Source organism: Falco rusticolus, chromosome 3 (genome assembly GCF_015220075.1).
Source record: "Falco rusticolus isolate bFalRus1 chromosome 3, bFalRus1.pri, whole genome shotgun sequence".
Lineage (NCBI taxonomy): Eukaryota > Metazoa > Chordata > Aves > Falconiformes > Falconidae > Falco > Falco rusticolus.
In genome coordinates, this window is record NC_051189.1 from 54261343 (window position 1) to 54289033 (window position 27691).

The following is a 27691-nucleotide window of genomic DNA, read 5'->3' on the forward strand; positions in this document are numbered from 1 at the left end:
CACCCAGTTCTGTTTAAAAACCTTAAAATATAGATGTTTATCATTGGTAAGTCACGTGAGACAACTGTACCAATTACTGTGATGGGCAGATAGCCAGGGCTCGCTCTCAGAGCCACGCCATTAGTCATGGTGATGACAACTTCAGACGCTGAATTTCTCACGTCAGGAAACAAAGTTACCAATTTATTATTTTTAATAAAATAATTGCTTTAATGCAGTATTTAAAATAATTTTAAACATCTGATCGATAAGATACAGTACACAAATATGGAAAATGCTGCACTTTACATAAAAAGTAAAGCTAAGCATTTAATTATACAAAACAATTTTGCCTGATGCCATCAATATCTTGCAAACTATAGCTTAGTCAAAGTACTGCTTTTCTTATATATATATATATATATGCTATATATACATATATAAATAATTTACAGCAATCATTTACTAGATTTTTTTACTACTCTTCCAACAAAAAACACATAACCGATTCAAAACTTACTCAATTTGGTAACTATCAGCAGTGGTTCTGACATTGGAGGGTGTTTGAATCATCATTTCAAGTTTTGAAGTAGCATGCTGAATAACCACAGGAAGCTTGTTCCTTAAACCAAAATAGTTTCAGCAGGAAGCCATTCAATGCAGTCAGCGCCTTTCCCACCGGTCCTGGGAAACAGCCATGCTATACAGCAGGGGTCCTCAAACTACGGCCCGCGGGCTGGATACGGCCCCCCAGGGTCCTCAATCCGGCCCCCGGTATTTGCAGACACCCCCCCACCCCCCCCGCCGGGGGTTGGGGGGGAAACCAAGCAGCCGCAGATGGCTGCCTGCCACTGCATCCGCGCGCCGGCCCCCTGGTTAAAAAGTGTGAGGACCCCTGCTATACAGCATTGTGTCGTGAGAGGCAAAACGTTTGGAGGCTACGGAGAAGGGTGACCCAGAGGGTTTTCCTTCCACCACAAGGCAGTCTTTACCAGCAAGTAGAAAATCTTTGAATCTATTCTTGCAGTCTTAATAATCTGGAGTCCTCCTCCTCACTGAATAGAAAGCAGGAAACTTGTCTAAATACTTTCTGCTGGGGAAGTTTCCCCGTCACACTGCATCAATGTATTAAACCAATATCCTAAAAAAGCAGTGAATCCTGTGCTTTGCAAACACTGCTTTTTTTCCTTAAGACAGTCTCCAGCTGCAAAGTTTCAAGGCATCTCAAGTTCTCCCTTGTCAGCACAGGTTGCTTTTGTTCATTTCTTTCTATATCTATGCTAAAGTTCAATGCTATTTTTTCTATCTACAGAAACATAAACTGTTTATTCTGTTTACCACTCCTTTTTAGGGTCTTCCACTCCCTGTATTCAAGTTTAGTAACTCCATATGGTCCCCGAACATCGAAGTATGCCCTAACTACACTGTCTGTGATGTACTTCAATCACAAGAAAAACAATTTGTTCACCTTCCCTCAGTCATTTTCTCAGAGGAAAGGGGGAAGGCAGCTGGGGTGAGGTGAGGGGGAGAAAGCACCCCTCATTCCTTTTGCTTGCTACTTTGCTCTCCACAAGCGAGTATCCAATAGCAATTCTAAACCGAGAAAAATTAAGATGCTGAGTCAGACAGGGAATACATTAGCATGTTGACTGACTGCTGGCTCGCGATTAAGTAAGTTGCCATGCTATGAAGTTCTTTTGAAGTGTTGTTTCCCTAAATAAGGTTGGATTAGAAGAAGGCACTACATGTAGAACAGATGTTGCAGACTCTGGCGTACCAATGCAAGCGACATACATAAACCAGGGACATGTATCAAGCCCTCAGAGCCTGCAAGACAGTTAAATGCAAGCAGGTAGTCAGGTGCTTGTGTGTGCAGCTCAGTGTTTTCACTGGTTTACAGACTGGTTTAAGCCAAATATTATTAAAACCCCTACAGGTGCTAGGTTAGGTATTTAATAAAAATGTTTATCTGTAAACAAGAGTTATCCTTACAACGGATCATCTTCCAGAAATTGGAATTTCAAGACAGTGCAACGATGCTTCAGTGTTTTCTTTGGCAGTAGACAGCAAGGTAAAATGTAAAATTCAGATCACTTCAGAAGAGCACGGTACAAGGTCAGAGAATGCTTCATCTCCCTCTCTTGTTCCATGCAGAATATCAAGTCCCTGAGACAGACACGGGTTATTCTTGGACAGAGCAGCTGTTTGGTAAGGCTAAAACCTGATGATCCAGGAGGAATTCCATTGCCATTCAAACCCTAAATGGAGGAGAGAAAAAAAAAAAAAAAAAGATTAGAATTGCATATAAATAGAAGTTTTCAACCAAACTGGTTCGATTATACTGCCTACTAGAATAAAACTAGCCTTCTGGTGTTCAGCTTTACATGTTGAAAATCCAGAAGTTCTCACACATTAAATACTTTAAAGATGAAGCAAGCACTTGCAGGCTGATGGTTTATTTCAGTCAAAGCAAACAGAAAATTCTATCCTTCTTTGAAACTATATTATTATGGCACGACAAATAACTGCTGTTTCGCTGAAATCATACGACATAGACGCTTGCACTGAGAAAGGACAAGCCAACTATGAAGAAGGTACTACCATAACTCCTGTGCAGAGCCCCAGGTTGTGCACAGCTATTACTCCCACTTGCAAATGCCCAAGCTCCAGAAGTTGACATCTCTTCTTGAAGAAAACCATCACTGCGAGTGGGCTCTAGCCTTGGAGCATGGCTGGGAGAAACTTTTACCCTGGCCATCACCCGTGAATTGCTCTTTAAGGGAGGAACAAACACACATGGTTGAAGCATCCACGTGTTCAGAACACTGACTGTATCTGAGCGTATCCATCTGAGTCGGCTGCCTTGCTTGGTTATGAAAGCAAAATAGGTAAAAGATGATGATGTTTAGTAGTTATACATTCAGGCTACTAGAATGAGCAACCCCCACACATTCCAAAATGCCCCAAGATTTATTATTGGGGCGTGGAGGAGGAAGATTACCATGCACTGCACAATAGACTGGCTACTTATCTTGGAGCCAATCTACACAGCCAGTCTCTTATCACTACTGGAGGGTTCTTGGTAATGAATGCAATTTGTACAAATACAAGTGCTCAGTCTCTGTAACTTCAGCAAGGCAATGCCTGCCAGCATCAACACCACTTGGAGATGGTGTTGCTTGGATGCTGTGTTAACTATATCAATTCTTACCCTAACACTCTCTGCAAGACTTCAGCAAAATGACTTTGCCCACTTTGCTTAGAAAAATCTGGTTAAACCCCCAATATATTAGAAACAAATACCAGTGCTGGACTATCTATAGCAGTGACTACTACTGTTTTTAGGGGGGAAGCATCGAAATTTATTTTAAAAAAAATAAAATAAAGAGATTCACCAGAGAGCACACACCAACCACTGAAAACCCAGGGCATATTACAGAAATGGATGCTGTATTTCTTACTAGCAGCATGCGGGGTATTCAGCACCATTTCATTTGCTTTACAGTCGATGCTATTAAACACTATGAAATGCCATCATTTGAAACTTTCAGTTTGTTAAATGGCTTGGAACAAACGCATGCACGGGGAAGACTGCTGGCCACATCGCACAGAGAGGGCACCGCTGTCCTAGTAAGACACAAAAGGGTCACAGTTCAAGTTTGTCATATGACAGCACTGAAGGATCCAGGGAAAAAGATAGTTCTGCAATGCCGCTGCCAGCACGGGTTGAAAAGGAGGTCAATCCAACAGGATGCAGCAGAAGGCCTGAGGCAATGTTATAAATGAAACAAACCCCAAGGGTTTTCAGTAACCCAACAGCAATGTCCTTTATAATTCAAAGAACTTTATTGAGGTGAAAGTATTTTCTCTCTAAATAGTCATTAGACTAGAAGTCTTACCTTTAAAAAGACACCAAACAAAGCCACCTCAAATCTGTTCAGTCCCTTAACAAAGAGGAGGCAGGCAGCACAAATCCGCCAGCCTGCTTTGGAAGCTGTTTGAGCTGCAAGATGCTACAATAGGGCAGAAATGCCAAGCTGCCTGCGTTTGAGAGAGAGTTGTGGATTTTTTTATTCGTAAATTCTTACCCATCATGCCCAGTGCAGCGCAGAGACATGAAGTGATGTTATGCTGTAATACCACATCCAAAGCCAAAGCTTATCCTGAACTGTTTGCCAAGGCAGCCAGTTCATACTTTTAAGTTTCGCGTAGCATCACACTGGCTTATCAGAGCTACTGAGTACAGCATTTCAGGGGCCAGGGGCTCTTTGACTAGTTACTGAATATATCTAAACCAACAGCTGCTACCACAGACAAGTTAAAATAAAAGGTCTTTCTCTCAAAGCACGTGATGATTTAAAATTAAAGAAGCCAACAGCCTAGGCCAGGGGTCCTCACACTTTTTAACCAGGGGGCCGGCGCGCGGATGCAGTGGCAGGCAGCCATCTGCGGCTGCTTGGTTTCCCCCCCAACCCCTGGCGGGGGGTGGTGGTGGTGGTGGTGGTGGTGTCTGCAAATACCGGGGGCCGGATTGAGGACCCTGGGGGGCCGTATCCAGCCCGTGGGCCGTAGTTTGAGGACCCCTGGCCTAGGTCATTCCAGCCCAGATTGGGACTGTGTTGGAGAACTCACACTGAAATAAGTTTGTACAGGAATGAGCACAAACTCCTTTTACCTACTGTCTTCCACAGCTGCATCGAAACACTGGTCTTTATTGTTTTTGTTTTGGACTTTGGACAAAGCAGTGGAGGGTGATACACTGCCTTTTTGTAATACAACATTTGGAGACCCAAAAGTGAAAACACTTGAAGTTAAAAGGCCATCTGCACATCAGAAGGAAGCATCCCAGGCACCTCTGTTAATATCCAAGGCCTTATTTAAGAAGTGCCCAACTCTGAGCTATCCAGGGACACTTTACGGGGAGTGTCCTCTGCTGCTCGGTTTTCAGAGCCTCTTCTTGAGCAAGTTCCTGGTGGGCAGCAGGTCAATCTTGTCTGGCCCTAGGCAACAGTCAGAAGTCCTCTCCTTTACCTCTCATATACCCCTTCCTGCACAGAAGCTCCCCCATGCTGCTTTTGAGACCTTGAATACCCTGGTTAGAACACCACCAGTGCAATCCTTGCGCCCAGACAGCTCTATTACATTCCTGCCAGCTGGGCAGCATCCACTTGCACCTTGCTATTCTGGGGGATTCTTCACTGCAGAAGTCTTCAGTCATACCCCAAGACAGCTTTGTAAGCCTCTTCAGAGAGGAAGCAAAACCCAGCTTTTTCAACCAGGCCACAGACAAGTACAAAGGTAAGTGAATATAAAACGCAACCCTGTAGGACCAACTCTAGCAAAGGGTACTGCAGCCAGACTGCACCCCGCTGCTGCAACATCTAATTATTAGTGTCTTAACTAGCAACTTTGTTTTTTCTTTTTTCAATTTATCTGTTGGTTGCCTTTTTTTTTTTTTTTTTTTTTTTTTAATTGGGAACACTCCTGCTCTCCAAGAGGGGAGGCTGGAAGACATCAGCCATATCCTGAAGTTCTTGCCTTTCACTCAACCCCCAGCACTCCACTTTCCTTCCAATAGGGAAATGACACTGAAACGTGCAGCCCAGGAAGGGTAACTATCAGCATAGATACTGCCACTCAGCCTGGGTATCAACAGCTGACAGACCTTGTTCGTAAGCCAGGTAAGATACTGCACCACTGCAAACCACCCTTTACAGCACTGAGACCACCAGCTGGCTTAAAACCAGCCCCAGGGGGCCACAACCGCAGCAGTCCTGCTTTTGGCCTATTCTCTGGGTCGAGTAAAACCAGCAACTTTGGCAAAGCAATACCCTGTCGCCCGTTCTTGATCCTTAGAACCTTTTATACACACCTGACAGAGATCGGTTACTCCCACTGATGGTGGCAGCAGAACACACCGCAGAGCTCCTGCTACAGTGCCCCCCTGTTGTGCAGCTAGTTTTGTTGAGAGTTTGCTCCCAGCGCCTGCTTTAGGATCTGTAGAGCTCTCTCCAGTGGCTGGATCGAGAATTAAATACCAACTCTGAAAAGGCAAGAGTGAAGCTGATACAGAGCCACAGCTCCCGACAAGGCTCTTCCTTTACCCAAGCTATCATCACCACCTTACTCCTAGTCTCCAAGGCATCTGGAGCATGTGACCTACAAGTGTGGATCACAGGTACTGACAAGGGTATCAAGAGTTGCTCAGAGCTATTTTACAGACCCTGACACAAAGCTCAGGGGGTCAGCAGACACCTTCCCACCAAGTCTAGGTCGGGCTCAGTGAGCTTGCTCCCAGCAGAGTACACACTCCCTTCTCAAATTCAATGGCTTCACACCAACCACATTCAAAATTTTAAACTCGAGAGTGGGGCACTTTAAGGGAGCAGAGTGTTCAGTCAAATGTTAAAATCTAAGCCAAGAGTTCTCATTTGAATTTTTGGTGTGGCATAAACACATCCCAGTCCCAGAGTCAAGATCCCAAGAGAGCAAACTGTCATTGCACCTCTGCTGCACATTATAAAAATACCAGCAGCAGAAGGAAGCAAAGTCATGAGTCAGTTTCCAATGACATCTCCAAACACTGAAAAACTACAGCCGTGTGCAGCAGAGACGTTCTCGAAAGGTGGTAAGAGCACATAGTAAACCGGAGCAAAAGCACCCAGGTTTAACCCCCAGCTCTGTCACCTGCTGTCACACTGAGGTCAGTGGTATCTAGTGTACCCTGTACGTTAGTTTCCCAGCTGTAAAACACTGAACACGTTCCTGTTTCACGGGGGGGGGGGGGACACACACGGTTAAAAAGCCATTAACATATTGTGGTATACTCAAACCTTCCCTGGATCTGCCCCAACAGCAAGGGGGAACACAAAGAGACCCTGTCAAAATTGTGACAGTTTTGCTTGTACAAATAAGTGTCTAATTTAGGCCAGCGAGAACAAAGTGAAAGAAGCTGATATTACTTTGGTGACAAGCCAGCCTACTGATGCTGACTATTTTAAAAAGCCTTGGTCTGACAGAAATACTCCCACTTTCACAATACTACGTTAACCAATATTTATATGATTCTTTTTTAAAAATAAAGTTGGTTGCATTAAGTCATTGGGGTTTTGGGGTTATTTTTTTCTTTTAACCTTACAGACTATCAGGGTAGATCAAGCCGATGTCTGAAAGGCTTAGATCTCTGTTTCCAGGCTGCTTCTCGTGCAGCTGAAAACAAACATGTATATTTATGATGTTATCTGCAGCCTACAAAGCCACCTCATGAAGCTGTCAGAACTATATAATAGAGAATGCTATTCAACTACACGTTTTTCCTCAGATTTCATTGCAACATTCCTACAAGTCCTTTCAAACGTAGGCAACAACGTGTTTTACATATTGAAACAAATTACTGTGAATGCAATGTCAGTTTATTCACTATTATGCCCAAGATTCATGTACGCATGTCACTTTGTATGGGTACATCAGATGCTTAATCTGTACCTGGAGGTAATGAATACTATACAAATATGTCATGTTAGTTAATAGACAATTATTAAGCTGAAATTTTCTGGCTCTTTGCCACATCATTTTAAGCAGTGTATTGTCAACTAAATTATAAATCTCTTGACCCTTCACATGTCATCAACATTTGCACGCGTTACCAATATGTTCAGCCTAAAGCTACAATGCAATTAGTCATTTAAATTGCAGATATCTTTCGCACATAAGAAGAATTAAGTTCATCTCTAGCACAGAGAAGGCACGATATGGGCCAATGGACTGTATTTCTGAAGTGTGTGAATGGCAGACGAGAATATTTTTGCCTATTTACATGGGAAAAAATTCACATCAAGTGTATGGCCTAGACTGACAGCAGTCAGGAAACACAGCGTTGAAACTGAAACTCTCCAGCTGACAGGGCTGTGCTTAGCTAGGTCTTGCAGCACATAAGTAAGATGCTGAAGTCGTATTTTATAATTGCAGTAACATTTTTAGATCCCCTCTTCCCCAAAGGTACAACCACACTGTAGACTTCAACTGTCGATAACTTGAATAAGAACCAGCAGCTGAAATTAACAGTCTGCACATATTAAGCATATTCAAAGTAGACAAAAGAAACACCCCTCTTGTATCACTTTAGAACTATGGGCTGGAGGAACGGGTGGTGTGGTAGAGACAGAAAGAGACACAGAGAAAGAGAGGGAAACCCCTCAAGTGTAGAAATAGATTTTGTAGCTTGGCTCTGAACATCTACTTGCATACAAGTAGTCTAGGTCCAATTTAAAGTGATTGCTTTTAAATTCATTTTCTGCAGCTTTTAAGAAAATACTTTAGCAGACTATCACGAACCAATGCCGAACACCAGGCAGCAGTCTCTCTGCACCCCATGGATGTACAAGGTGCAGCAAACCTATCATCGTTCACTGCAGCACCAACTACTGCATTTAATTCACATTTAGACACAGTTACATCCTTAACATCAATACTGAAGCTGATGAATTAAACTAGTGTGTCCTCTCATCACAAGGGTTCATGGCCAAAAAGGTGGCAGTAACTTCTACAGCTGCTGCTTATAAGAGTGTAAAGCCACATACCCCTTAACTATCACACATTCGTCCTGCAAATGCCAAAAAAATGAAAGCAATTTGATTGTCACATGGTGGAAAAACTGAAACATCTTGCTCCCCTAGTCATTTGGAAGAGTTGGGGTTTTCTTTCATTCTGCAGAAAAGGACTTGTTGCTCAAAGGTTTAGTTCTTCCTAGGTCATCCTGAAGAGCGTTTCCGAAGCTTAAACAAGTACCATATACAGAATATGTTTAATCAACATGCATACCGGCATCCTAAGCTGTAAAGCAAGAAGGGCAACTTTAAGTTCTGCTAACAATGATCAGATGTGACAGAGACCTAGCCCTAGAAGAGAAGATGACAAGCTTGTTTTCTCCACCCACAATCAATAGTAAAAATGGAACAATGACCAGTGTGGTAAACAAGACATTTCTCCCACTTCTTGTCAAACTTCTCCTCAGAAGGAGAATACAAGCCTATTTATGGACTGTGGTATTAGATGTGTATCACTCTGGAAGTATCACATTATTTTCAGTATGTTTGGCCAGAGCTAGGAGTTTTGACAGAAAGAAAGTACTTGAATGGCTCTGCACTGACCCCAGGATATCAGCTGCATCATTTACTTCTGTAGCAGCTACCTGCAGTAGCCTGTTTCCACAGTAGAGCTAGACTATGGGTGGCAAGGCAAGACTCACACTTACTAACAGAGCAGCTAGTCTTGGCAGTGGATAGAGCAGCCCCAAGCAGTACCTGGAAGGAGGAAATTTCATTTGCTGTTCGATCAGGCAAAAAGAAAGAGAAGACACAAGATTTACCCTTAAGTCAGTCAATGCAACCAACCTGGAAGGCGGCAAATGAAGGACACGCCACCAACAGCATTTCAGGCCAAGACAGACTGCATCACTTCCAAGTAGTTAATGTGTTACTGAGCCAGAAAACAGATGAGAAGCAAGCAGTATCCCCCCCCCGCCCCCAATTACACAGAAGTGCAGGCATACAACTAAATTTTCCCGTATAAAGTAGAATGGTCCAACCACAGTCTTCCCATAAGAGTAACACCCAGTCTCCTAACTCTACTTTCAGAGTTCTACCTTTTTTATCCTCCCTGCTGTGTGATACCACACAAATATACTACTCTTAGTTGAAAATCAAAGATGACCTTGGACCCAGGACACCTTTGGCTAGAAGGAAAGAAAGTTCGAGGACTCAGACCTGCAAGTCTTGTTTCCTCACAGAAAAAAGCTTTAAATATCTGCAAGGGTTTTCAGACTTCTATGACTCTAGTTACAGTGAGAATGAGACAAAGCTGTTTCCAAAATAGCTTTGTCATCAGAAAAGCAGTTAAACTTAATCCAAAAAAATCCATGACTATTTCTCAGTATTGGAAACATTACAGAGTATGTTACCAACCAATAAAAACTATGAAACAGAACACAGAATTGGAAAAATTAGTCTGTGGCTTCAAGTTTACTTTTTTCTGATTTGTTTTAGAAGTATTCTCCCTTCTCAAGATGAATTATTTTTCAATTTTTCCCACCCTTTAATTCATTACTGTTCTCCACATGCCCCAAAACAGGGAGTGGGGAAGAGGTGGGTAAAAAATACACAAACCCAAACCCACATATGAATCAAATCCAAAGGCCTCTCCCCCTCATTGTATCCAAAAGACCGTATCTGGTCCAGAGGGAACAGAATGAGAGAGATGAAGATATTACCACCTCTGGAATACAAGTAGCACCAATTAACACATTTTCACAATAGAAGGATTTTCTTACCAGGGCTTTCTCAAATTACTCTTACTGAACAATACTATTCAAATGTTAAGTTGCAGTGAAGAGAACATGCAAAACTACCCAAAGGAGTGTTTCCAACAAGAAGGGGAAAAGAATTCCCATTATACTGATGTCTTTTTTTTTTTCCATTAGGTCTAGAGCGTTAGTCTTATTTTTCATTCCACGATCATCACAGATTTGCCCCTACTGCTATTTCAAGTTATATAAGCAATAATCACAGCAAGATATAGTTTACAGTTTTTACATCGCCTTTAGGTCCACATTAGTTGACAGACACGACACTCCTCTGGGCCAAGGAAAGAACTTCTTTCTCTATTTGTTACCTGCCACACTATGAGGTGATGTGGCTGCTGTAATGTACATGCTTGTGTCACCACATGTTCTAGTTCCCAGATCAAAATAATCCATAATAGGTCTCCTTAAAAGACCAAGTAAAGACAGCAACATTTCAGAGAACAAGGTAAGACCAACGTGCAGGAATCAGGCATTCAACTATCCCCAGACTTTCCAGAAGAGGTGCAAAGCCAGGTGGTGGCACAGCACGGAGAAACAGATACCTAGGGCTGAAGAACCATCCCGGTTACACACAGATACTTTCATGGAGAAAGGAAACACGGTATGCTAACAAAATGCTGTTCTTAGCCATCACGCTTACTGCAACAGAAGGTAGCAGATCCATACCAACCCAGTTTGCTGAGCGGACTCTTCCACTACCCATTACATTTTGGTACTGAATAAAGAAATGCAAATACGTAAAAAATTTGCTTACAGCGTTTCACTCCTTTAATACATACTGTAACTGATTATTTCCTCCCTGTCTCCTCAAATACTTTCATTTTACACCAATAAAGGCTTGAAACAATTCCTTTCCATTAATTATCACAAGCAGGCAACAATAAAAAGAAGCTGAACCAGAGTCAACTTTGCTCTAACGTGGACATAAGAGATACAAACACTGTACAAAGAATGTCATCCAAGGGAATTTGAAGTCGTTAAAAAATGTAATGCAGTTAGCATCAGTGATTTCATTCAATACTGTCAAAGGATCATTCATATTCAGGAATAACTTTTTTTTTTTAATAAAAAAAAAAGGTCACAGGAGTATTAGACACAGATTTACTCCTTGCCATTGCATAAATGTCAGGAAGTTCTGACGTTTAAGATTACTTGAGAGTAAAACTGTCTCTATTTGCAATTTGAAATGAGAAAGTACATCCTGCCTGTTTAAATTATTCTCAGACAAGTTGCCCAAAATGATGATTTTAAAGATGCCCAAATGTGTATCAGCCTAAGGCCATGTTGTACTTGCTTTCAGTTTCAAAGACCTTCTTTCATCTCTGAAGAATGGAATGTTGTTTACTGCTCAGGGTGTTTTGCCATGTTATCATGAATGTATTACAAATGTTCTGCTTCTTGAACTACAGAGTGTTTTTCAAAAAACATTCGTTAGTCTACAGAAGAAGTCTTAAGCCTTTTATAAATCCTGCTCAGATATATTGGGACACTTAAACATCTAAGTCTAACATCCTTCTCAAGTTTGCTATCCTGCATAATTTCACAAAAAAAGAAAAGAAAAAGGTCTGCTGTGAATTGCTTTATGGTAGCATGAAGCCTAAGTACTAGGCACTGGAATGCAAGATTGCATGTGAGAAACAAAAGTAGTTTCACTGGTAGAATTACTTTCACCTATTGCCCTTACAACTCAGTCTAGAAAGGGAACCTATATGAGAAGCATCTTAAAATACAGCAGGTGAATTTGTGACAATGAAAGGCTATCAAGTCATCAAGTTTATGGTCAGTTTTAGGCACATTATGTCCATGTTCTTCTAAATTGGCAATGAAAACAATGGATCACCACCTTTCAATAGCTACACTGTTATCTGTCTCACTTTGGCACAAACTTACGAAGCTTTTAATAAAGCAGACACATCACAGATGATGAGAAATAACTGAAAGTACCTAACAGGCAGACTTGTTAAATATTCAGAAACAAATCCGGCAATAATTAACAGAAAACCACTATGAAGAACAGGAATAGTTGCTTGATATAAGCTTAGGGAAAAGGAGAAAAGAATGGGGCTAACTGTTCTTGTGCTAGACTAATTTCTTCAAGTTTTTCCAGTCGTATTATAAAAAACCCCAAAACCCTATACCTTCAACTTCATATGTAAGTGCATTAAAAAAAAAAAAAAAAAATCAAAGAAGGGAAGAATAGCTGCTCAAAATCTGGGAATGCTGCTTTATGCAGCTTGTTTAGATACAGATTCCTTCACTTTACTTGAAGTAAACGGGGAGTGTTCAAGGAACTAATTGTGTCTCCACGTCAGAAAAAAAATAAATCAGAGAAATACGTCTATCCCATCTCATTAGAGAGGGTTCTTGTCACAGTCCAGGCTGAAGGAAAACCTACGGGACAAGTGCCACCACCGTCTCAGTTACGCTGCAAATAACTGAGCTTTATACAAGGTCCTTCCAGACTCCAGTATGCAAAAACACCAGAGCAATTTCAATCCTAACATCATCTATTTAAGCTTCCTAGGCCACAAGAACGAAAAAAACCTTAAGTTTTATCAGAAAGGACAACTTTACCACCACTTCCTTCGCACAAGTTACCTTCCAGGCCCCTGCTCACTGTGCTTGGGTCAGTAGCCAACCAGCCATTTACTTGAGCAATATCAAGACTTCATGAGAAAGAGGGGCAAAACAGCAACAACACTTGAATGACAGCCCACAGCATATTTCTCCTGTCTCCAGCCAAGATGCTGATGGTTGCCAGTCTCCCTGGAAAGAACTGCAGCTCTGCAAGCTTCACAGGTCCCAGAAACAGTTAATATCCAGCACAACATTAAGAGATTTGTTCAGACCAAGATTTGTTAAAAATACCTTCAACGTACTTTTAAAATGCAGCGTGAGCCAGAAACGGTGAGCTGGCTCACTGCAGGAACTGAATGGTCTAGCTTTATTTATTTATTTATTGCTGGGGGGGGGGGGGGGGGGGGAATCTCGCCAAGGTGAACTCATAGTATATTTAAGAGTTCCTATGCATTGTGCATGGGAAAAAAGTCATCATAAGTTCAACTGAAGGGCCACGACAACTAGCTGTTGCAAAAAACCACCAAAGCTTCACTACCCTCCACTGCAGATGGAAGTTTCTCTAAGCCATCATTTCATTCAGTCCTTTACACGCAGTGCTCTTATCCACAGTTCTGCCTATAACACACAATTAGACATCCCCATCAGATTTACCAGAAACAGTCCTTTCAAGTATCTAACACAGAGACTGGTTTTCTTACAGTACGTAACCAGCCATTTAGTGTAAAAGAATACCCACTTCCTCATACAGGGAAAGATAAAAATAATTCAGGCTAAAATACAACATCATCCAAGTAATTGCAAGCCGTCTCCATACCTCCAGTCCAGATCCAACATTTGATGAATCCAACGGTCTTTTCTTTCTTGGTCCAATGGCTGCCAAAGCTGTGAGGTTGGCTTCTCTCTGTTGCATTTGTGCTAACTTCAACTGTTGCATCTAATTTAAAAAGAAAACACCTACGTTAGTCACGATATACAACATCCTAACAGTCTTGCTGTCTTTATGGCGGCATCAGCCAGCTCTGCAGTCCCTACTGAAAAATGTATTTCACAGCATCTTTTCCTGTCTTTCTGGATACTTTTGACAGATTCCCATACTCAGTCACACTTAGAGCCTTGAAACGCTAACGGCCCTATAGATAGCACTGTTTAAGTAACACTTTCTATGGAGACTGTGCTGTGGTATCAAAAGAGCCTTAACAGGAGCCTTGCTGCTGGTTCCTCAGCTTGTAAGCTTTGCCATTTCTGATTAACAGAAAATATTGATCAGAATTGGTTTATGAGGCCAGATTAGTATTTAGAAATTGAAGTCACAGAGTTCTGCAAACTGGGCACATTCTTAATATAAAATCTCAATTCATGACTGCACAAGCAAGACACTCAAGTGTTTTCATGCTGTATTACCCAAACCCAGCGTTCAATACTGCGTTCTGAAACATTTTACTATCCAACTGAACAGGACGCTGTCAGTTCACCAATATTCTTTCTTTACCCAGTACATAACTTGAATGTTCAGGCATATCTGCAGCAAGTTAAGAGATACACTGCACATATTTCTTTTCACTCACCTGCAAAAACTGTTCAACACACAAATCCTTAGAAAAAACCTCTGCCTGGGTTAGATAAAGTTGGGATAGGAGAGAAACCCACAGTCAAGAGAATTTAAAAAAAGTTTTACGTCTGTGTTTTGAGGTACACATTACTTCATTCTGTTCGATGTAACTGCTGCTCTGCCAGCTGCTCTGGAGCTCAACCCATCAAGCTTGCTCCTAACACTTACTAGCTTGGCTTAGCCGCCTTATTAATACAACCACACTGCTTTCAGATCCACCAGCTGTCCAACTTGGAATATAGAAGGAGTAGAGTGTGCTCACTCTCTCTGGAAGCTTTTCTATTTGCTCAGGTCGAGTTTGTCCCTAAACACAAACCTCTGGGTTTGATGTTAACTCTTAGATGATCTGACACGCCACTAGAACAGCTCATTAGCCCATGTGCTCCCCATTCCCAGGACTTAAAAAATTGTTCAGATGGGAATTTTCTGCACGCGTATCTTTAAAGAAAGTACTGCCATGTCATGGTAGCAAAGCATCTAATTTGCCTCCCTTACACTCCCCTCCTCCCACCTGCAAGCACAAAAACAATTAATTGGAATTCTTCATCAAGTCACTACAGATGTTTTTCTAAGTTTGCAATACAGTATGATTTTGCTTGCTTTTCAGTTCTCCGACAGCCTACTTGGAGAAGAGAAATTCAGCTGCTAAGAACTGAGCTTGTAGCACCTACACAGCATTAGTCCACCATTTGCTACTACTTAAATAGAGACAAATCCACAATAAATATATACTGTGGTGTTTTGGGGAGGAGGGATGTTTGGTTGGGTGGAGTTTGGGTGGGGGTTTTTTGCAAGTCTTATTTTATTTCAGATTGGTAGACTCATTCTTTCTTACATTAGTGATGCTGGCAGGTTCCCATCAAGTACTGCAGCAGCTAGGCTACTTAAAGAAAAATAGTGCTTCAGTACCAGATTCCTCAAAAGACATCCTCTCCTGTAAGATTCAAACTATACACACGCTCAAGATTTTTCAGTAGAAATCACAGAATGCAAAACTTTGACATATATATTTTGAGACTACTTGTTTTGGGGGTTTGGTCAGTGGTTTTCCTTTTTTGGAAGGTGAGAGAAATGCCTTAGTTATAAAAACACTATTACAAATCAGCTTTGATCACACTATGTAGGCTTTTGCTTACAGAAATGCAGTAGTACTTCTTCAGTGCTAGATACAATCATTCACATACCACACAACACTGTTCTTGCTTTTTGTGTGCAGTGTAAACATGTATAACCTTATTTATCAGAACTCATTCAGTTCTGAATGGGGTTTTGTTTGTTTTTTCAAAGTACATGGCATTGCTTTCAAGAACATTTTAGAGACTTTAAGGTTTTATGTCCCTTAAACTTGAAAACTACTACTGTTCTGCAATTGTCCCAGGTTACCTCCAGCCAGCCTACTGGCATAAAATGTTTAAGATAAACTTCCTTTTAATCTCAGTCTTAAATACGTATATTTTATATTCAGGAACAAGTTACAACCAATCAGGGATGGGGGAAAATAAGACTAAATCTAAAAAAGTAACTTAAAAAGTTTCTAAGCCTTAGCGTTTCATGTGATGTCTTCATCACTCCCTTGATTAATGACGAGCAATAAAACGCCGAGATTCTTTTGGCAGAGGCAGGTGCTGACTCCTGCCCCAGCTGCCCGGCCATCCCCACTCCCAGGCAGCTATGGAGCATCCCTGCAGAAGTACACCTTCCTGCCAGCAGTGTAGTTTAGTTATCACGGCAGCTGCATGTACACCAGTCTTGTCATGAGAAGCGGCATTACAACATGCCACCCACATGGCATCCCTCTGGGGGCAGATTATATTCCAAAAGGCTCCAGTGGCAAAGAAAACCAGAAGGGGACAGAGGATTTGCTTTACTTAAAGCGAAAAGGACTTTTAAAACCATTAAACTTAAAACAAAAAAGAAAGCAAAAGCCTTTATTAGCTTAATCTTGTACTTCCATCCCTGAGAGTCATCGGAAAACATATCCCCCCTCTCCATCAACACTACAAAACACACACAAACCAGCTTCACCGCAGTTAAACACGTCAAAAACTGGTGGCTGCTGAACATTTGGTCGGTGGCTTGAAGCAGCATTGAAACAAGACCACCACCACCACTCCTCCTTTTCACAGCTGATATTGACAGGCAGCCATGGTAAAGACCGAGGACAACAGGCAGAGCTATGAATTAAATATCAAAGGGGCTTTGGGTTGGCATCAGCATGGGGTGGAGGGGACCGGGTGGGCTGATTGCCTCTTGGTGGACTACCAGAACACTGCTCTGGCTGAGGACTGGGTAGCGCCTGGGCACATCACCATTCACCCCACGCAATTCAAGCTGACAAACCATGCTGTCAGCTCAGACACCCTGCAGGAGTGAGGACACTGCTGCTGGAGGGCAGTGCTGGCAGAAAACCCACCGATACAAAGGACAGGATGACACTTGGTGGATGGTATGAAAAAGAAGTGCTTTCTAGGACCAGAACTGATGCATCTTCGACCAAGCAGTTCCCAAGACTATGACAGAAAGGTTTGTCATTACAATCATCTAATCTCCCCGATACTTTTTCCACCTCATAACCAGCAAAAGGATTTTTCAAATCAAGCAGAACCTCACCAGGATTTTGGAGCAAAAGGGGAAAAAGAAAACATAGTCTTGTTGCATTCTAGACATCCTGGGATTTTTCTGAGAACATAATTAAGACAAATGAATTTAAACACTCAATCTCCATAATGGACTCAACAGATCCCCATTAAGCGATATGGGCAGGCATCCAAATTACCCTGCTGAAGCCAGAAAAATCATCTTTTCATCAAGTTTTGTTCCATTAAGAAGTGGAGATTTAACGTCCAAACATTGTGTGAGCAGTTAAAAGCACAGGATAAGGAGAAGACAGGTAGATAACGTCAAGGGATACCCGAGGACACTGGCTGGCTAACTACTGCCAGATTTTCCCAAACAAGATTAGGAAAGAGCAAGAGGCAACTATATTGAGTCAAATCTTTCACAGACAGTTTCGTAGCACACAAGTTAGGGCAGAAAGATCACTGCAGCAAGTGAAAGACAGTAAAAGTAGTATACACACTTTATTAAAATATAACATAGAGAAGTTGCATCTAGTATTGTTGCCCTTCTAGAGGTCAGTTTTATTAATGTTGGTGTCTCTTGACTAAAATAGGATACAAATAGAAAACATCATATCCAGACATACGTGTCTTGAAAACAGATGATTTTTTTCTCTTGAAGACAGGACCGTGTAATGGCAATTCAAGAGGAGCAGAGGGAACCTGCTCCAAACATTGGACCTAGAAACTTGCCAGTTTCCCCTCACCCCAACCTTCTTCATCTGCTGAAAGATGCTGCTGTTCCACCATGACACAGGAGTCCAACACATGTTCTGTTCAAAATCCATTCCTCAAGAAGGGCACTGAGAGGGGACAGTCTCCAGGCAAGAGGCAAATGAACATTCATGCTCCTTCTCCCCCTTTCCAATTTTTACATATACTAAGAATCACAGTACAAAGAGTTCTAAAAACCTGTGCATAAAGATCAAATTGCTATGAAAACGTCTCAGAACTTGTAAAATAGTCTTTGTTGCTGCTGGCCTTTTTAATAATAAAAATAGGGTTTAAAGTCTGGTCTTGCAGCAAGCAGGAATCTCTAGGGTGACACAATAACCATTTTAGTTAATCTGACCTGCAGCACAAATCAAGAAGTAAGGTATGTTTTAAAGTCCTCCCTTATAGAGAAATGGCATTTGCAGCATGGCTGTAATCACACAAAATGAAAGGTTTTAAAATTGACCTCTCTGTTCTTCACTCAATCCTCTACTGAGAAAAGTATTTCTTTTCCTGCTCACAGAAATTCTCTCTCACTTACGTCTCACACTCCCCATTTCAGAAAATACGAAAAATCTATTTTACTGCTACACCAACGACATTTTTGTGGCAATTCAATATTAAAAATTAAATTTCAAATTGCATAAGACGACAAGAAGTACTTCAGCTACGAGACGATGAGACTTTTTTTTTTAAAGCAATACTGCAAGCTGGTTTTAAACTCTTTCGGTTATGCAGTACGTGGTAGGTGGTTGTCTGCATTATCAGACCTCTGATAAGTTATGCAAATCTCACAAGATTTTCACTAAACAGGAAAAATCCCTTGAATGCAACCCAAGAAAATGTATACAGCAGCAGGTGGCTGCATTATTGAAGGGGGGAAAGGAGAGCTACCTAGCAGAATACATGCTCACATTGGAAAAGGAGTTAATGAAAGCCCTCGTGTCTGGTCACAAAGTACCCAGAGCAGAACAGGATTCATGTATTTGTTATAAGCCTTCATAGAAGACAAAGCACATGAAACCTTTACTCTCTAGATCCTCAAGAATAGTTTTACCAGGGAAGGTTTTTCTGAAGGTAGAGATGAGAAATTAAACATCTATATTAGCCAGGGCTCACAGAGCTGTAACAGGGCTGAGGTTAAAGAAAAGCCAAACAGGTGGCACTTATCCAGCACGATGCTGGCAGATGACACACACCCCAATAAATTCATACCGCTGTATATTGAAGCTCCTGCAGAAGTGGGAAAAGTATATACACAAATACACATAACAAAGCATATGCACAAATAAAGAGAGACTTCTTTTCTCTGCTTCTCAGTTTTAAGTGCTAGGAACTTATGTTTAGAACCCCCACCCCCACCCCCCCCAAAAAAAAAAAAACGTGTCTTGACAATGCAGTAACAAATAAATACAAGATGTAAATGAGCTCAGAAGAAATGCTGGTAAGATAGACGGGGAAGCTAAACACCACAGTTCTGGACTTGGTTATAATTAATATAAAGGAAAGACTAAAAAGTGTATGTCCAAGATATTGGGCTTAATATCAAGCAAAAGGTGGGGATGTCTCCACATATGACATTGTAGGCTGATAAGAGTATGGGGCAGATTAAATAAATATTTAAAGTAACAGGAGAATGGGCAGGATAGGAAACCAGGGAAGGCTGAAGACAAGTTAATGTATGCCTAAGGGTTATGTGTGCTATCCAGCAATAAGTACATCAGGAGTAATAAAAGCACTAAAAGTAGATGAACAAGAATTTGTATAAGACTTGTGGGGGAAAAAGCAAAGCATACAGGCATTCAAAAGAAGTCCCTGATTCTTTCAGCTTCCACAATACAGAAATTAAACAATAAATTAATAAATATTAAAATTCAAAGTAAGTCAAAGCAACTCTGGCAAGTTAACAACGTTTTTTTTTTCTAGCTTGCATCAGTGAAAAAGGAACCTGAACATCTACATGGGCCTTTACTATTACACTTTACTGTCTATTTTTAAAGAACAAAATATTGAGGTACCTTTTAAGTAGGGTCACTAACCCCACTGAACTGACTTTTCTCTCCTTTTTCTATCCATTTTTTTTTCTGACCTGCTTTTTCAAAGTTTCACTGGGTTTCATTGTGTCTTCCATTTAGGGCTTTGAAAGTTTTCTACTCTGTCGCTTCTCCCTTCATTGTCTTTGGAAGAAAGCACTCCATTTTTTTTTCACGTTCCCTTTAAGCATTTTAAAGAACTTGTGACGAAAATGAAAAATAAACCTTAAAAATCTGTTTTCAATCCCAAGCTTCTTGCACTGGTTGTCATAAAGCTCAATGAGCATTACTGCCTCCAGCCTCTACCTTTCCTACACAAAATTTTCTGCCCTACAGGTTGAACGCAGCTGAATAGCAGACTTCTCATATGGGGGACGTTCTCTGAGGAAAACTGACATTTGAAGGCTGCATATTTAAACATTTACCATCCTCTCCTCTTGCCTATAATGCAATTTCTCTTCTTGCAATTGCTTCCTTTCAAACTGTTTTAATTAGCCATACAATTAGTTTCCACTGACTTTTCCCTCTGTTGTAATTTAGATTTAACAGCAGAAAAGCAGAACAGTATGTGCTGGTTTGATATGCAGCCCTAACTTAGAGCAGAGATGTATGCAATACTGTAGACTTCTTTCAGGTTAATATTCCACATACGTGCTTCAGTGGCAGAACAGGCATGACTGTGGCTGTGTCCCCCATGACCAGGTGCCTTGTCTGACTCGAACGAAAGGGTGCAATAAGACATTCTGGAGAACAACAGAAAATTCTTCCATGATAGCCATGAAATACTATATCCATAGGAAAATCAGTTGATATCTGACATTCCTAATATATGAATAATTAACTCTCCACAAGAATTCAAGGGAAAAAAAAAAATCGAAGGTGCAGTGATTTCCTGACTCCTTGTTTTTCCTGTTCTTGTTAAGAATTTCCCAGGCGTGGCATATATTGCTTTTTATCAGTTTTTTTTGTTTCATTTAACAATTACTGATGCATTTCTGTGTATTCTAGAACACCTGGAGCATGCTTTCCCCTGTGCAGTCCCATCAGCTTGCTTTAGTTGGAGGACCAGGGAAGTTCCTGGGTTCTAACAACCAGCATCAAGCTCTTTATGTGTTTTCAGACACTGCCTAGGCTATTTTTGTTGCAAGGCCAAGGAAAAGGCTACAGCACACCATAAAAAAGCAATATATTCTGTAGTTTTTGTTTCAGATGCTGTTACTTGTGAGCAGACCACTCAGTGACCATCAATATACCTGCACTATCACAATGGGACAGCAGTGTCCAGCCCTTGCAAGACATCACTTTAAACTCAATTACAGTTCTTCCAAACTCGTGATATTTCAAGTGATTTTCAGCTGCTGTAACACTGCATATTCATTTACTCACTCTTGGGGGCCTCAAAGCTAGAGAACATTTAAGACTTACCTTCCAGTTGCAGGTCTCTCAATCTCATTGTGTGGTCCACCCAACACTTGTTCTTGGCACAGAACTCTCTGGCTCTCCATTACTATCTTTTTGTTGTGCTTTTAATCCTAAAATTTCCTCTATCAGCAATTTTTTAACCCAAGGTCACACTTTCAGCTGTTTATATGTCCATTATAGTCTCTCAGAGAAACTTAGAAAAGGCTATTTGAAAAGTCATGAACAGGCTTTAAGGAGTTTGAGGTGGGGCTTTTGTTTTTCACTAGATAAAGACAGTTGCTATCATCTTCCAGCCAGCTGGTTTTAGGATATCTGACAGAGTATCTCAGCTGGTCTTTCCTTACGCTCCTTCAAAACACCAACATGAATGCCACATAAACAGGGCTTTGGTTTAGTTTTTAGTCTGCTAGATAATCAAACACTTTACAGGACTTCCATCCCTGACTTTCTGCGAGACTTGTAACAGACCAAATCTCTGATGATAGGTAGGGCCACGCTGCAGGTAACAAAATTTATGTCTGTTCAATAATCATGCCTTTTTTATTTCCCCCCCCCCCCAAAAAACATGCAGAAGCAGGTAGGAAACACTATGGAACAAGGAAGATAATATAAATCAGATAATTAAGCAGAGGCTCTCAGGATGTCACTGAAGGCTCATAAAAAGCCAACTGACTGTGATGAGATCTTACTTTGCTTGCAGCATCTTGTTTGCTTTTTTTTCAGAGGTTATGGTTAACCAGGGACCTCCCTTTTTCCCTGCCACAACAGTGGTCTTAAAGAATTTGAACCATTAGGTCCAGAAGTATAGATATAGAAACAGCACAAGAGGTATGGGGGGGAAAAGGAAACAGTTTGAAGATTTGAGTTGGAGACAGTAGGGAGAACAAAGAATCAGGTTACAGTTACTTGTTAACTGAGAATGTGAGAGGAAATAAGGTAAAGAGAGTTAGGCTGGACACATGAAACAGAAGGAAAAAAAAAAGATTATCGTTGAAAAAAAGATACTAGAGAACAACTAAATTCCCGTCTCTAACACCTAGGAACTCACTGGAATCACGCAGGCTTTTTGTTCAATATTTTTGATAGGGTTTATCTCTACAAAAAAACCTTGGGTTTGCTATTTTCCTCCTAGTCAGTTGATACTAAAGGAATTGAATTTTCTCAGCATCTCATCTACTGCCATCTCTTAACATCTGTGTCAAAATTGTAACAGTAAAATGCAAAAGTGCATAAAGCAGGCAGGAACTAGGGACCAGGATGACCTGTGCAGTCCTAAGTGAACAAAGCTGCTAGAAAGAGCAAGGAATGAGGCAGGCAAGTCTGCTGTCCATCAGGTGCTTGCTCCACACGCTCCCTCCCTGAGTTCAAGATGCAGCTGCTCATCTTTATAAACTGATAGATGCTGCAAGGTGCCACAAAGTAACAGCAGCAATGAAGGTGGTTCCTACGGAATAAGCAAAGATGCTACCAGTATGGTATCTGTTCACCTGCTCAACCCCAAGCTGCAATCTTGCACACATACAATCTGAAAGGTTTGCCCAGCCTCAACCTTAAGTTTCCTGAAGCCACAGTACAAGCATACTCACTTTTGAAGATGAGAAACAGAACTACAAAAGATCAAGGTTTCTATTTAAATTTACAGTACACACTGTTTAATACTGACATTTTTACAGGTCTTCTGGAACGCACTGTTCATATGGCAGGCTTGCGCATTTGACAGTATGCTACACCTACTCAATTTTAACTAAGCTCATTTCAGAAAAGGGATGAAGCCAGAGATAAACTATAAATACAGCTACAAGAATTGCATCAACTGAACATTTCCTTTGTAACTGTAAGTATAGTTCAAAGTAGAAGAGGAAATAGCAGAAAGCACCTAACAAACAGTTATGGTTTAAAAGTACAAGCATCAGGAACAATGCGAGGACTGCATCCTCACAGCTTGAAGAGGCAGATAAGGCTGAATGAAAAGCAGGGGGTAATTTACCCAGACTTCAGGAATGCCATTGCAGAAACAGCTGGCCCATGAGGTGAGCAAGGACAAAATTCTGAGTGCACAAAGGAGCAGCTTGGGGCAAGCCTTGCAGCTGTCTCAGAAGGAATGTGCACGTTCCATAGGTATGAAAATCTGCTGAAACAGGTGAATGAGGGAAGTAAATAGCCTTAACTCATAGCAAGCTAAATAGACTAAGAATATAGGAAAGTAAATGACTTGGTATAGGGGAAGTTTGAGGCAATAGGTCATGCAAAAAGGGATGAAAAGGTCACAGCAATTATGTATAGTCTTTTGGATAAAAGAATCCACTGCCTGAGTCTCTGGATGTACTTCCAGCAATGTTAAGATGTTGCCTCCAGCTGCTGGATGACAGCACATCCTGGATTTGTAAGTATCCATTGTTAAGATGTACACCCTGCATTTTGGGACACTTTGCTTTAGAACATGCTCCATTGCCATTACCACACCCCCTCTCCTCTCTCCCCAGGGTCACCAAAACATAAAAAACAGCTTTGAGGAAGGCAGGCTCACATTCATTCCTAAAGAACTATAAGCAGACGATCAGATCAGGCTTTCCAGTGGATACTCAACCAGAATGGCCTTGAAAGGATCTGATTTCAGCTGACAGAGGTATCCAAGTTTCTAAGTTTTCTTAGGAGCAGCCTATAATCACATGACAAGACATACAGACAATGGTGAGCCATTTCAGGCTTTCATCCCAGTATACACTGTGCTTCTGCATTACCAGTTTCAGCTTTGGAATATTTGATCATTTTTGTTTTGCTCTTATTCCAGCTCTACTGATGTTTGCAGGTTTTTTTTTTTAATGCAAGTGTGTGCTGACCATTTATCTCCAAACTGTCAATGAAGCACCAAACTGACCAACTGCATTTGGGCTCAATCCCACTCAATCTGGAGATGTGCCGGGGTGCTTTCTTATCTGTGAGACCAAGAGGTGGGTTTCCCATGCAGCATGGGAAGCCTGGAGAAGTTCTGGCTGCCTCATTCTGAGGAGAATGAGCAGCAGGACAGAGGGCAAGGCAGTACCAATGCAACGATCTGTGTTGTCCCAACAGGCACATTTGCCTCCTCCTCTTTTGGTGAAGCAGTTGGAAACCGTCACTCTGGGAGCAGCACAGCATGGAGAAATATGCAGGACAAGTGCAACGAAGTCTGTGTTAGTGTGGCACAAGGTAAGATGGACTGAACGAAGTGAACTCAACCACTTAGTACAACAACAAGCACTAAACATAGACGCCTTCTCTGCTCTGTTGGCTCCTTTTTTGTACACCTATATGCCACTTTTAAAGAGATCTCATTAACAATACCAACCAATCTAAAAAAAGACCCAAAACACATACCTGATTTCTTTCTGTTCTAAATAGTCAAGTCATGGAATATTTTCCAAGATCCTACACATTATTGTACAGAGGAAAAGAGAAAAGAACCTGCATAAATGAATTGCTTTGCAGTGTTTTATTAAAAGAAAGAACCTCTAGAAACAACCAGATGATGCAGAGGTAAAGCCACCTACAAAACAAGACAAATTAGCCTCACCCACTGGTTGTTGATCCTAGTGGCACTACAGGCAAACTGGGAAGGGCTTCAGGGCAACTTTGTACTCAGATTGTGAGCATGAAGAAAGAGTTATAAGCAGAAAGAAAGAATTAAAAGATATGATAGTAAAGCAAGTTCCTTCTCGCTCCTCTTATTTTACAAATTTCTTCTACTATGGTGCAAATCCAGAGCATTGATTCTAATACTATTTTACTGGATTTCCATTTGTTTTGCCTGGGCTCCTACATTAATCCAAACAATAAGGGCCTTTAAAGCATTCATAAATAACCTGCTGCTGCTGCTGCTGCTGGCACCTAGGAGCCAAGTGCAGCAATGTTAAGCAACAACAAATTTCATAGTTCAAGAGGCACAGTTAAGGAAAAAGGTTGCTCAGAAAATCACTCTCATTTAGCACAAAGATCCTTAAAAATTGCATGAAATCAGTCAAGTAACTATAGAAACCAATTTCTTCAGCTCTGTATCACACGTCTCACACCTCAATTGTCTTTATTATCGTCTGCTGTCAGATCCTTAATCAGAAATGTGAACAGGCTTGATGATTTATTCAGCAGGGAAAAGAATCTGTAGGTCAAGTGAAAAATTTCACACACACATACACACGCACACACGTCTTCAACCTTAGGTACTTTCATTTCATTCTGTTCCCAGTAGCTCTGGGGGCAACTCCAGTGAGATCCAATATTAAGGCTCAATTAAAATAAGCTCCAATTAGTGGAGCTTTTTTCTCTCAGGCTAGAAAAGTCAGGAAATGGATATTGGGAAATGTAAAAAGTCAGCTACTGAGAGGAGGCTGCAGACATAAATGAACTTATTTGTTGATTTCTACAGTTGCTATGCAGAGGCCTCTGGGAGTAAAAGCTTAACCAGTCTAAGCTATAAACTAAAACCCCTGCAGCTAAACATGAACTGTGTGAAACAAGGGCTCCATTCCAGAACAGAAAACTGCTGGGCCCAGAAAATTAAAAGCCAGAGGCGTTTTCCATTTAAAACTAAATCCCAGTACCGCCTCCCAGCCAAAGAATTATAAGCAGTATCAGATTTACAAAACGAACAATTACCCTGGAAAAATGTAGCCTATTGTACAGTCCCAGATGCTAAATCTCAAAGTTTCTTTTTTTTTTTTCTTCCCTTTTTTCTAATCCCACATTACATTCCTACCAAGTGTACTGCTGCAGTTTACAAAGGACCATTTCTAGACAGGACTGAAACTACAAAAATAAAATGTTAAAAAAGAGCTCATAATTCATTGACCTCATTTGAAGCACTGCCCTTGCCTGTGGCAGTTCCTGTCCTTCCCCAAGGCCTCTGCAAATGGTATGCAGCAGCAAAATAAACCCTGACCTAATTGCCAGGACAGGGCTGCCAACCTTCTCTCAACACACAAAGGCAAGCATGGTAACTGGAAAGTCCTACCTCTTTCGCTTTCTGCTTTAACCGCAGTTGCTCTGGATCTTCTTTATTGGAACGGCTCTACCAAAGGAAGAGGAAAAAGATTGAATAGCAATTACTGGCATCTAAACACCATCTTATCCGTTAAATATTTAATAAATGACAATTTTCTCTGGTGATTGAAAGATTTAGCTGCAGGGGTGAATGCCTCAATCCAGACTGGCTTCCCTCCCCCTCCATGCACATACGCACACCCCCCTCTTCATCTGGGCCGGCTGCCTCTGCTCTAGCCCGAAGCAAGATTAAGCTGAAAATGATGCTAACACTGTCAGTCAGGTCCAGTCTAGGCATGATGTTGTTCATGTCAGCAGCAGACACTTAAAAAGGACAGGAGGTATAGGGAGGAAAGGGAGTCATACTCGCAAGTACAACATGATTCTTTCAACTCTAGATTAGGCTTCCACCCAAGGGGCTCCAGAATTCAGCTTGAAACAAAACCAAAAAGAACGAACAAACAGAAGATTATCAAGTCACATCTGATGGAGCAACAACATCTGCTGATTTCCCCCCTGTTCTTGAGGGGAGGAAAGGGGGAAGAAGGGTACTTATTCTGTACTAGCAGTGGCTTCATCAGGCATTCGTGGACGCTAGAGTACCAGCTCCAAGGCTGGCCCCTCTGACCCTGACTACAGAAAACAAATATGCCTGGCATGCCAGTGGATCTCACCAGGCTCCAGCTTGAACTAGCATAGCGAACCCATATTTTCAAACACTGCCATACACAGATATGGAGAAAAACATACCAATTTCAGAACCAGGAAGGACATTTATGGCTATGTGAATACTTCTTTTATTTCATTTTGACCAGAAGTCAAAAGACTATTTCACCCTACCACACATTTGAAAGAACTCTTATGATTTTTTTTCAAGAATGCAAAAAGCTAAAATCCTTTTTTGTATAGCCTGAGCTGTCCTAAACATTATAGATTTCCAGTTAAGGGTTAATGGTTATTACATTTAAAGCATAAATTGGAGAAACCTGAAGATGGTTCACCAGTCTAAAGGACACCGCTACTTCCTTGCAAAGCAACAAGTGAAGTTCTTACCTTGGCTGCTCGAAGCAACATTTCACGTTCCTCTTCATCTTTTCTCTGCTTTTCTAGGTGATCAAGCTTTTCAAGAAATCTCAGCTGTGCTCTGGTGTCACTAGATACGATGTACCTATCACTCCCCTAGAAAGAGAAGTTTCTTACAGATAACCAGGCTTTTGTATACACTACTAAAGCTAAGAAACCCAATGGGAACAATCTGAAAAAAGCACCACTTTTTTTCAAAGCTGAAAAGTGTAGGCTGTTTTAGAAATACTTCAGGTGGTAGGTAGTCATTTACACATCTCTCCACTGAAGCACGTTT

The 27691-nt window shown here is 41.3% G+C and overlaps 1 protein-coding gene across 1 annotated transcript in view; it reads right to left on the reverse strand.

The window, feature by feature from the left end:
- Positions 1-796: 796 nt before the first annotated feature.
- Positions 797-27691, reverse strand: part of TAF4B (TATA-box binding protein associated factor 4b) — a 74266-nt gene continuing 47371 nt past the window's right edge. The window contains exons 12-15 of the mRNA XM_037379148.1: positions 27385-27510; positions 26303-26359; positions 13734-13853; positions 797-2237 (exon numbers count right to left, since the gene is read on the reverse strand). Coding sequence (XP_037235045.1) covers positions 2070-2237; positions 13734-13853; positions 26303-26359; positions 27385-27510 — 471 coding nt within the window. The 3' untranslated portion in view covers positions 797-2069. The remainder of the gene's footprint in view (positions 2238-13733; positions 13854-26302; positions 26360-27384; positions 27511-27691) is intronic.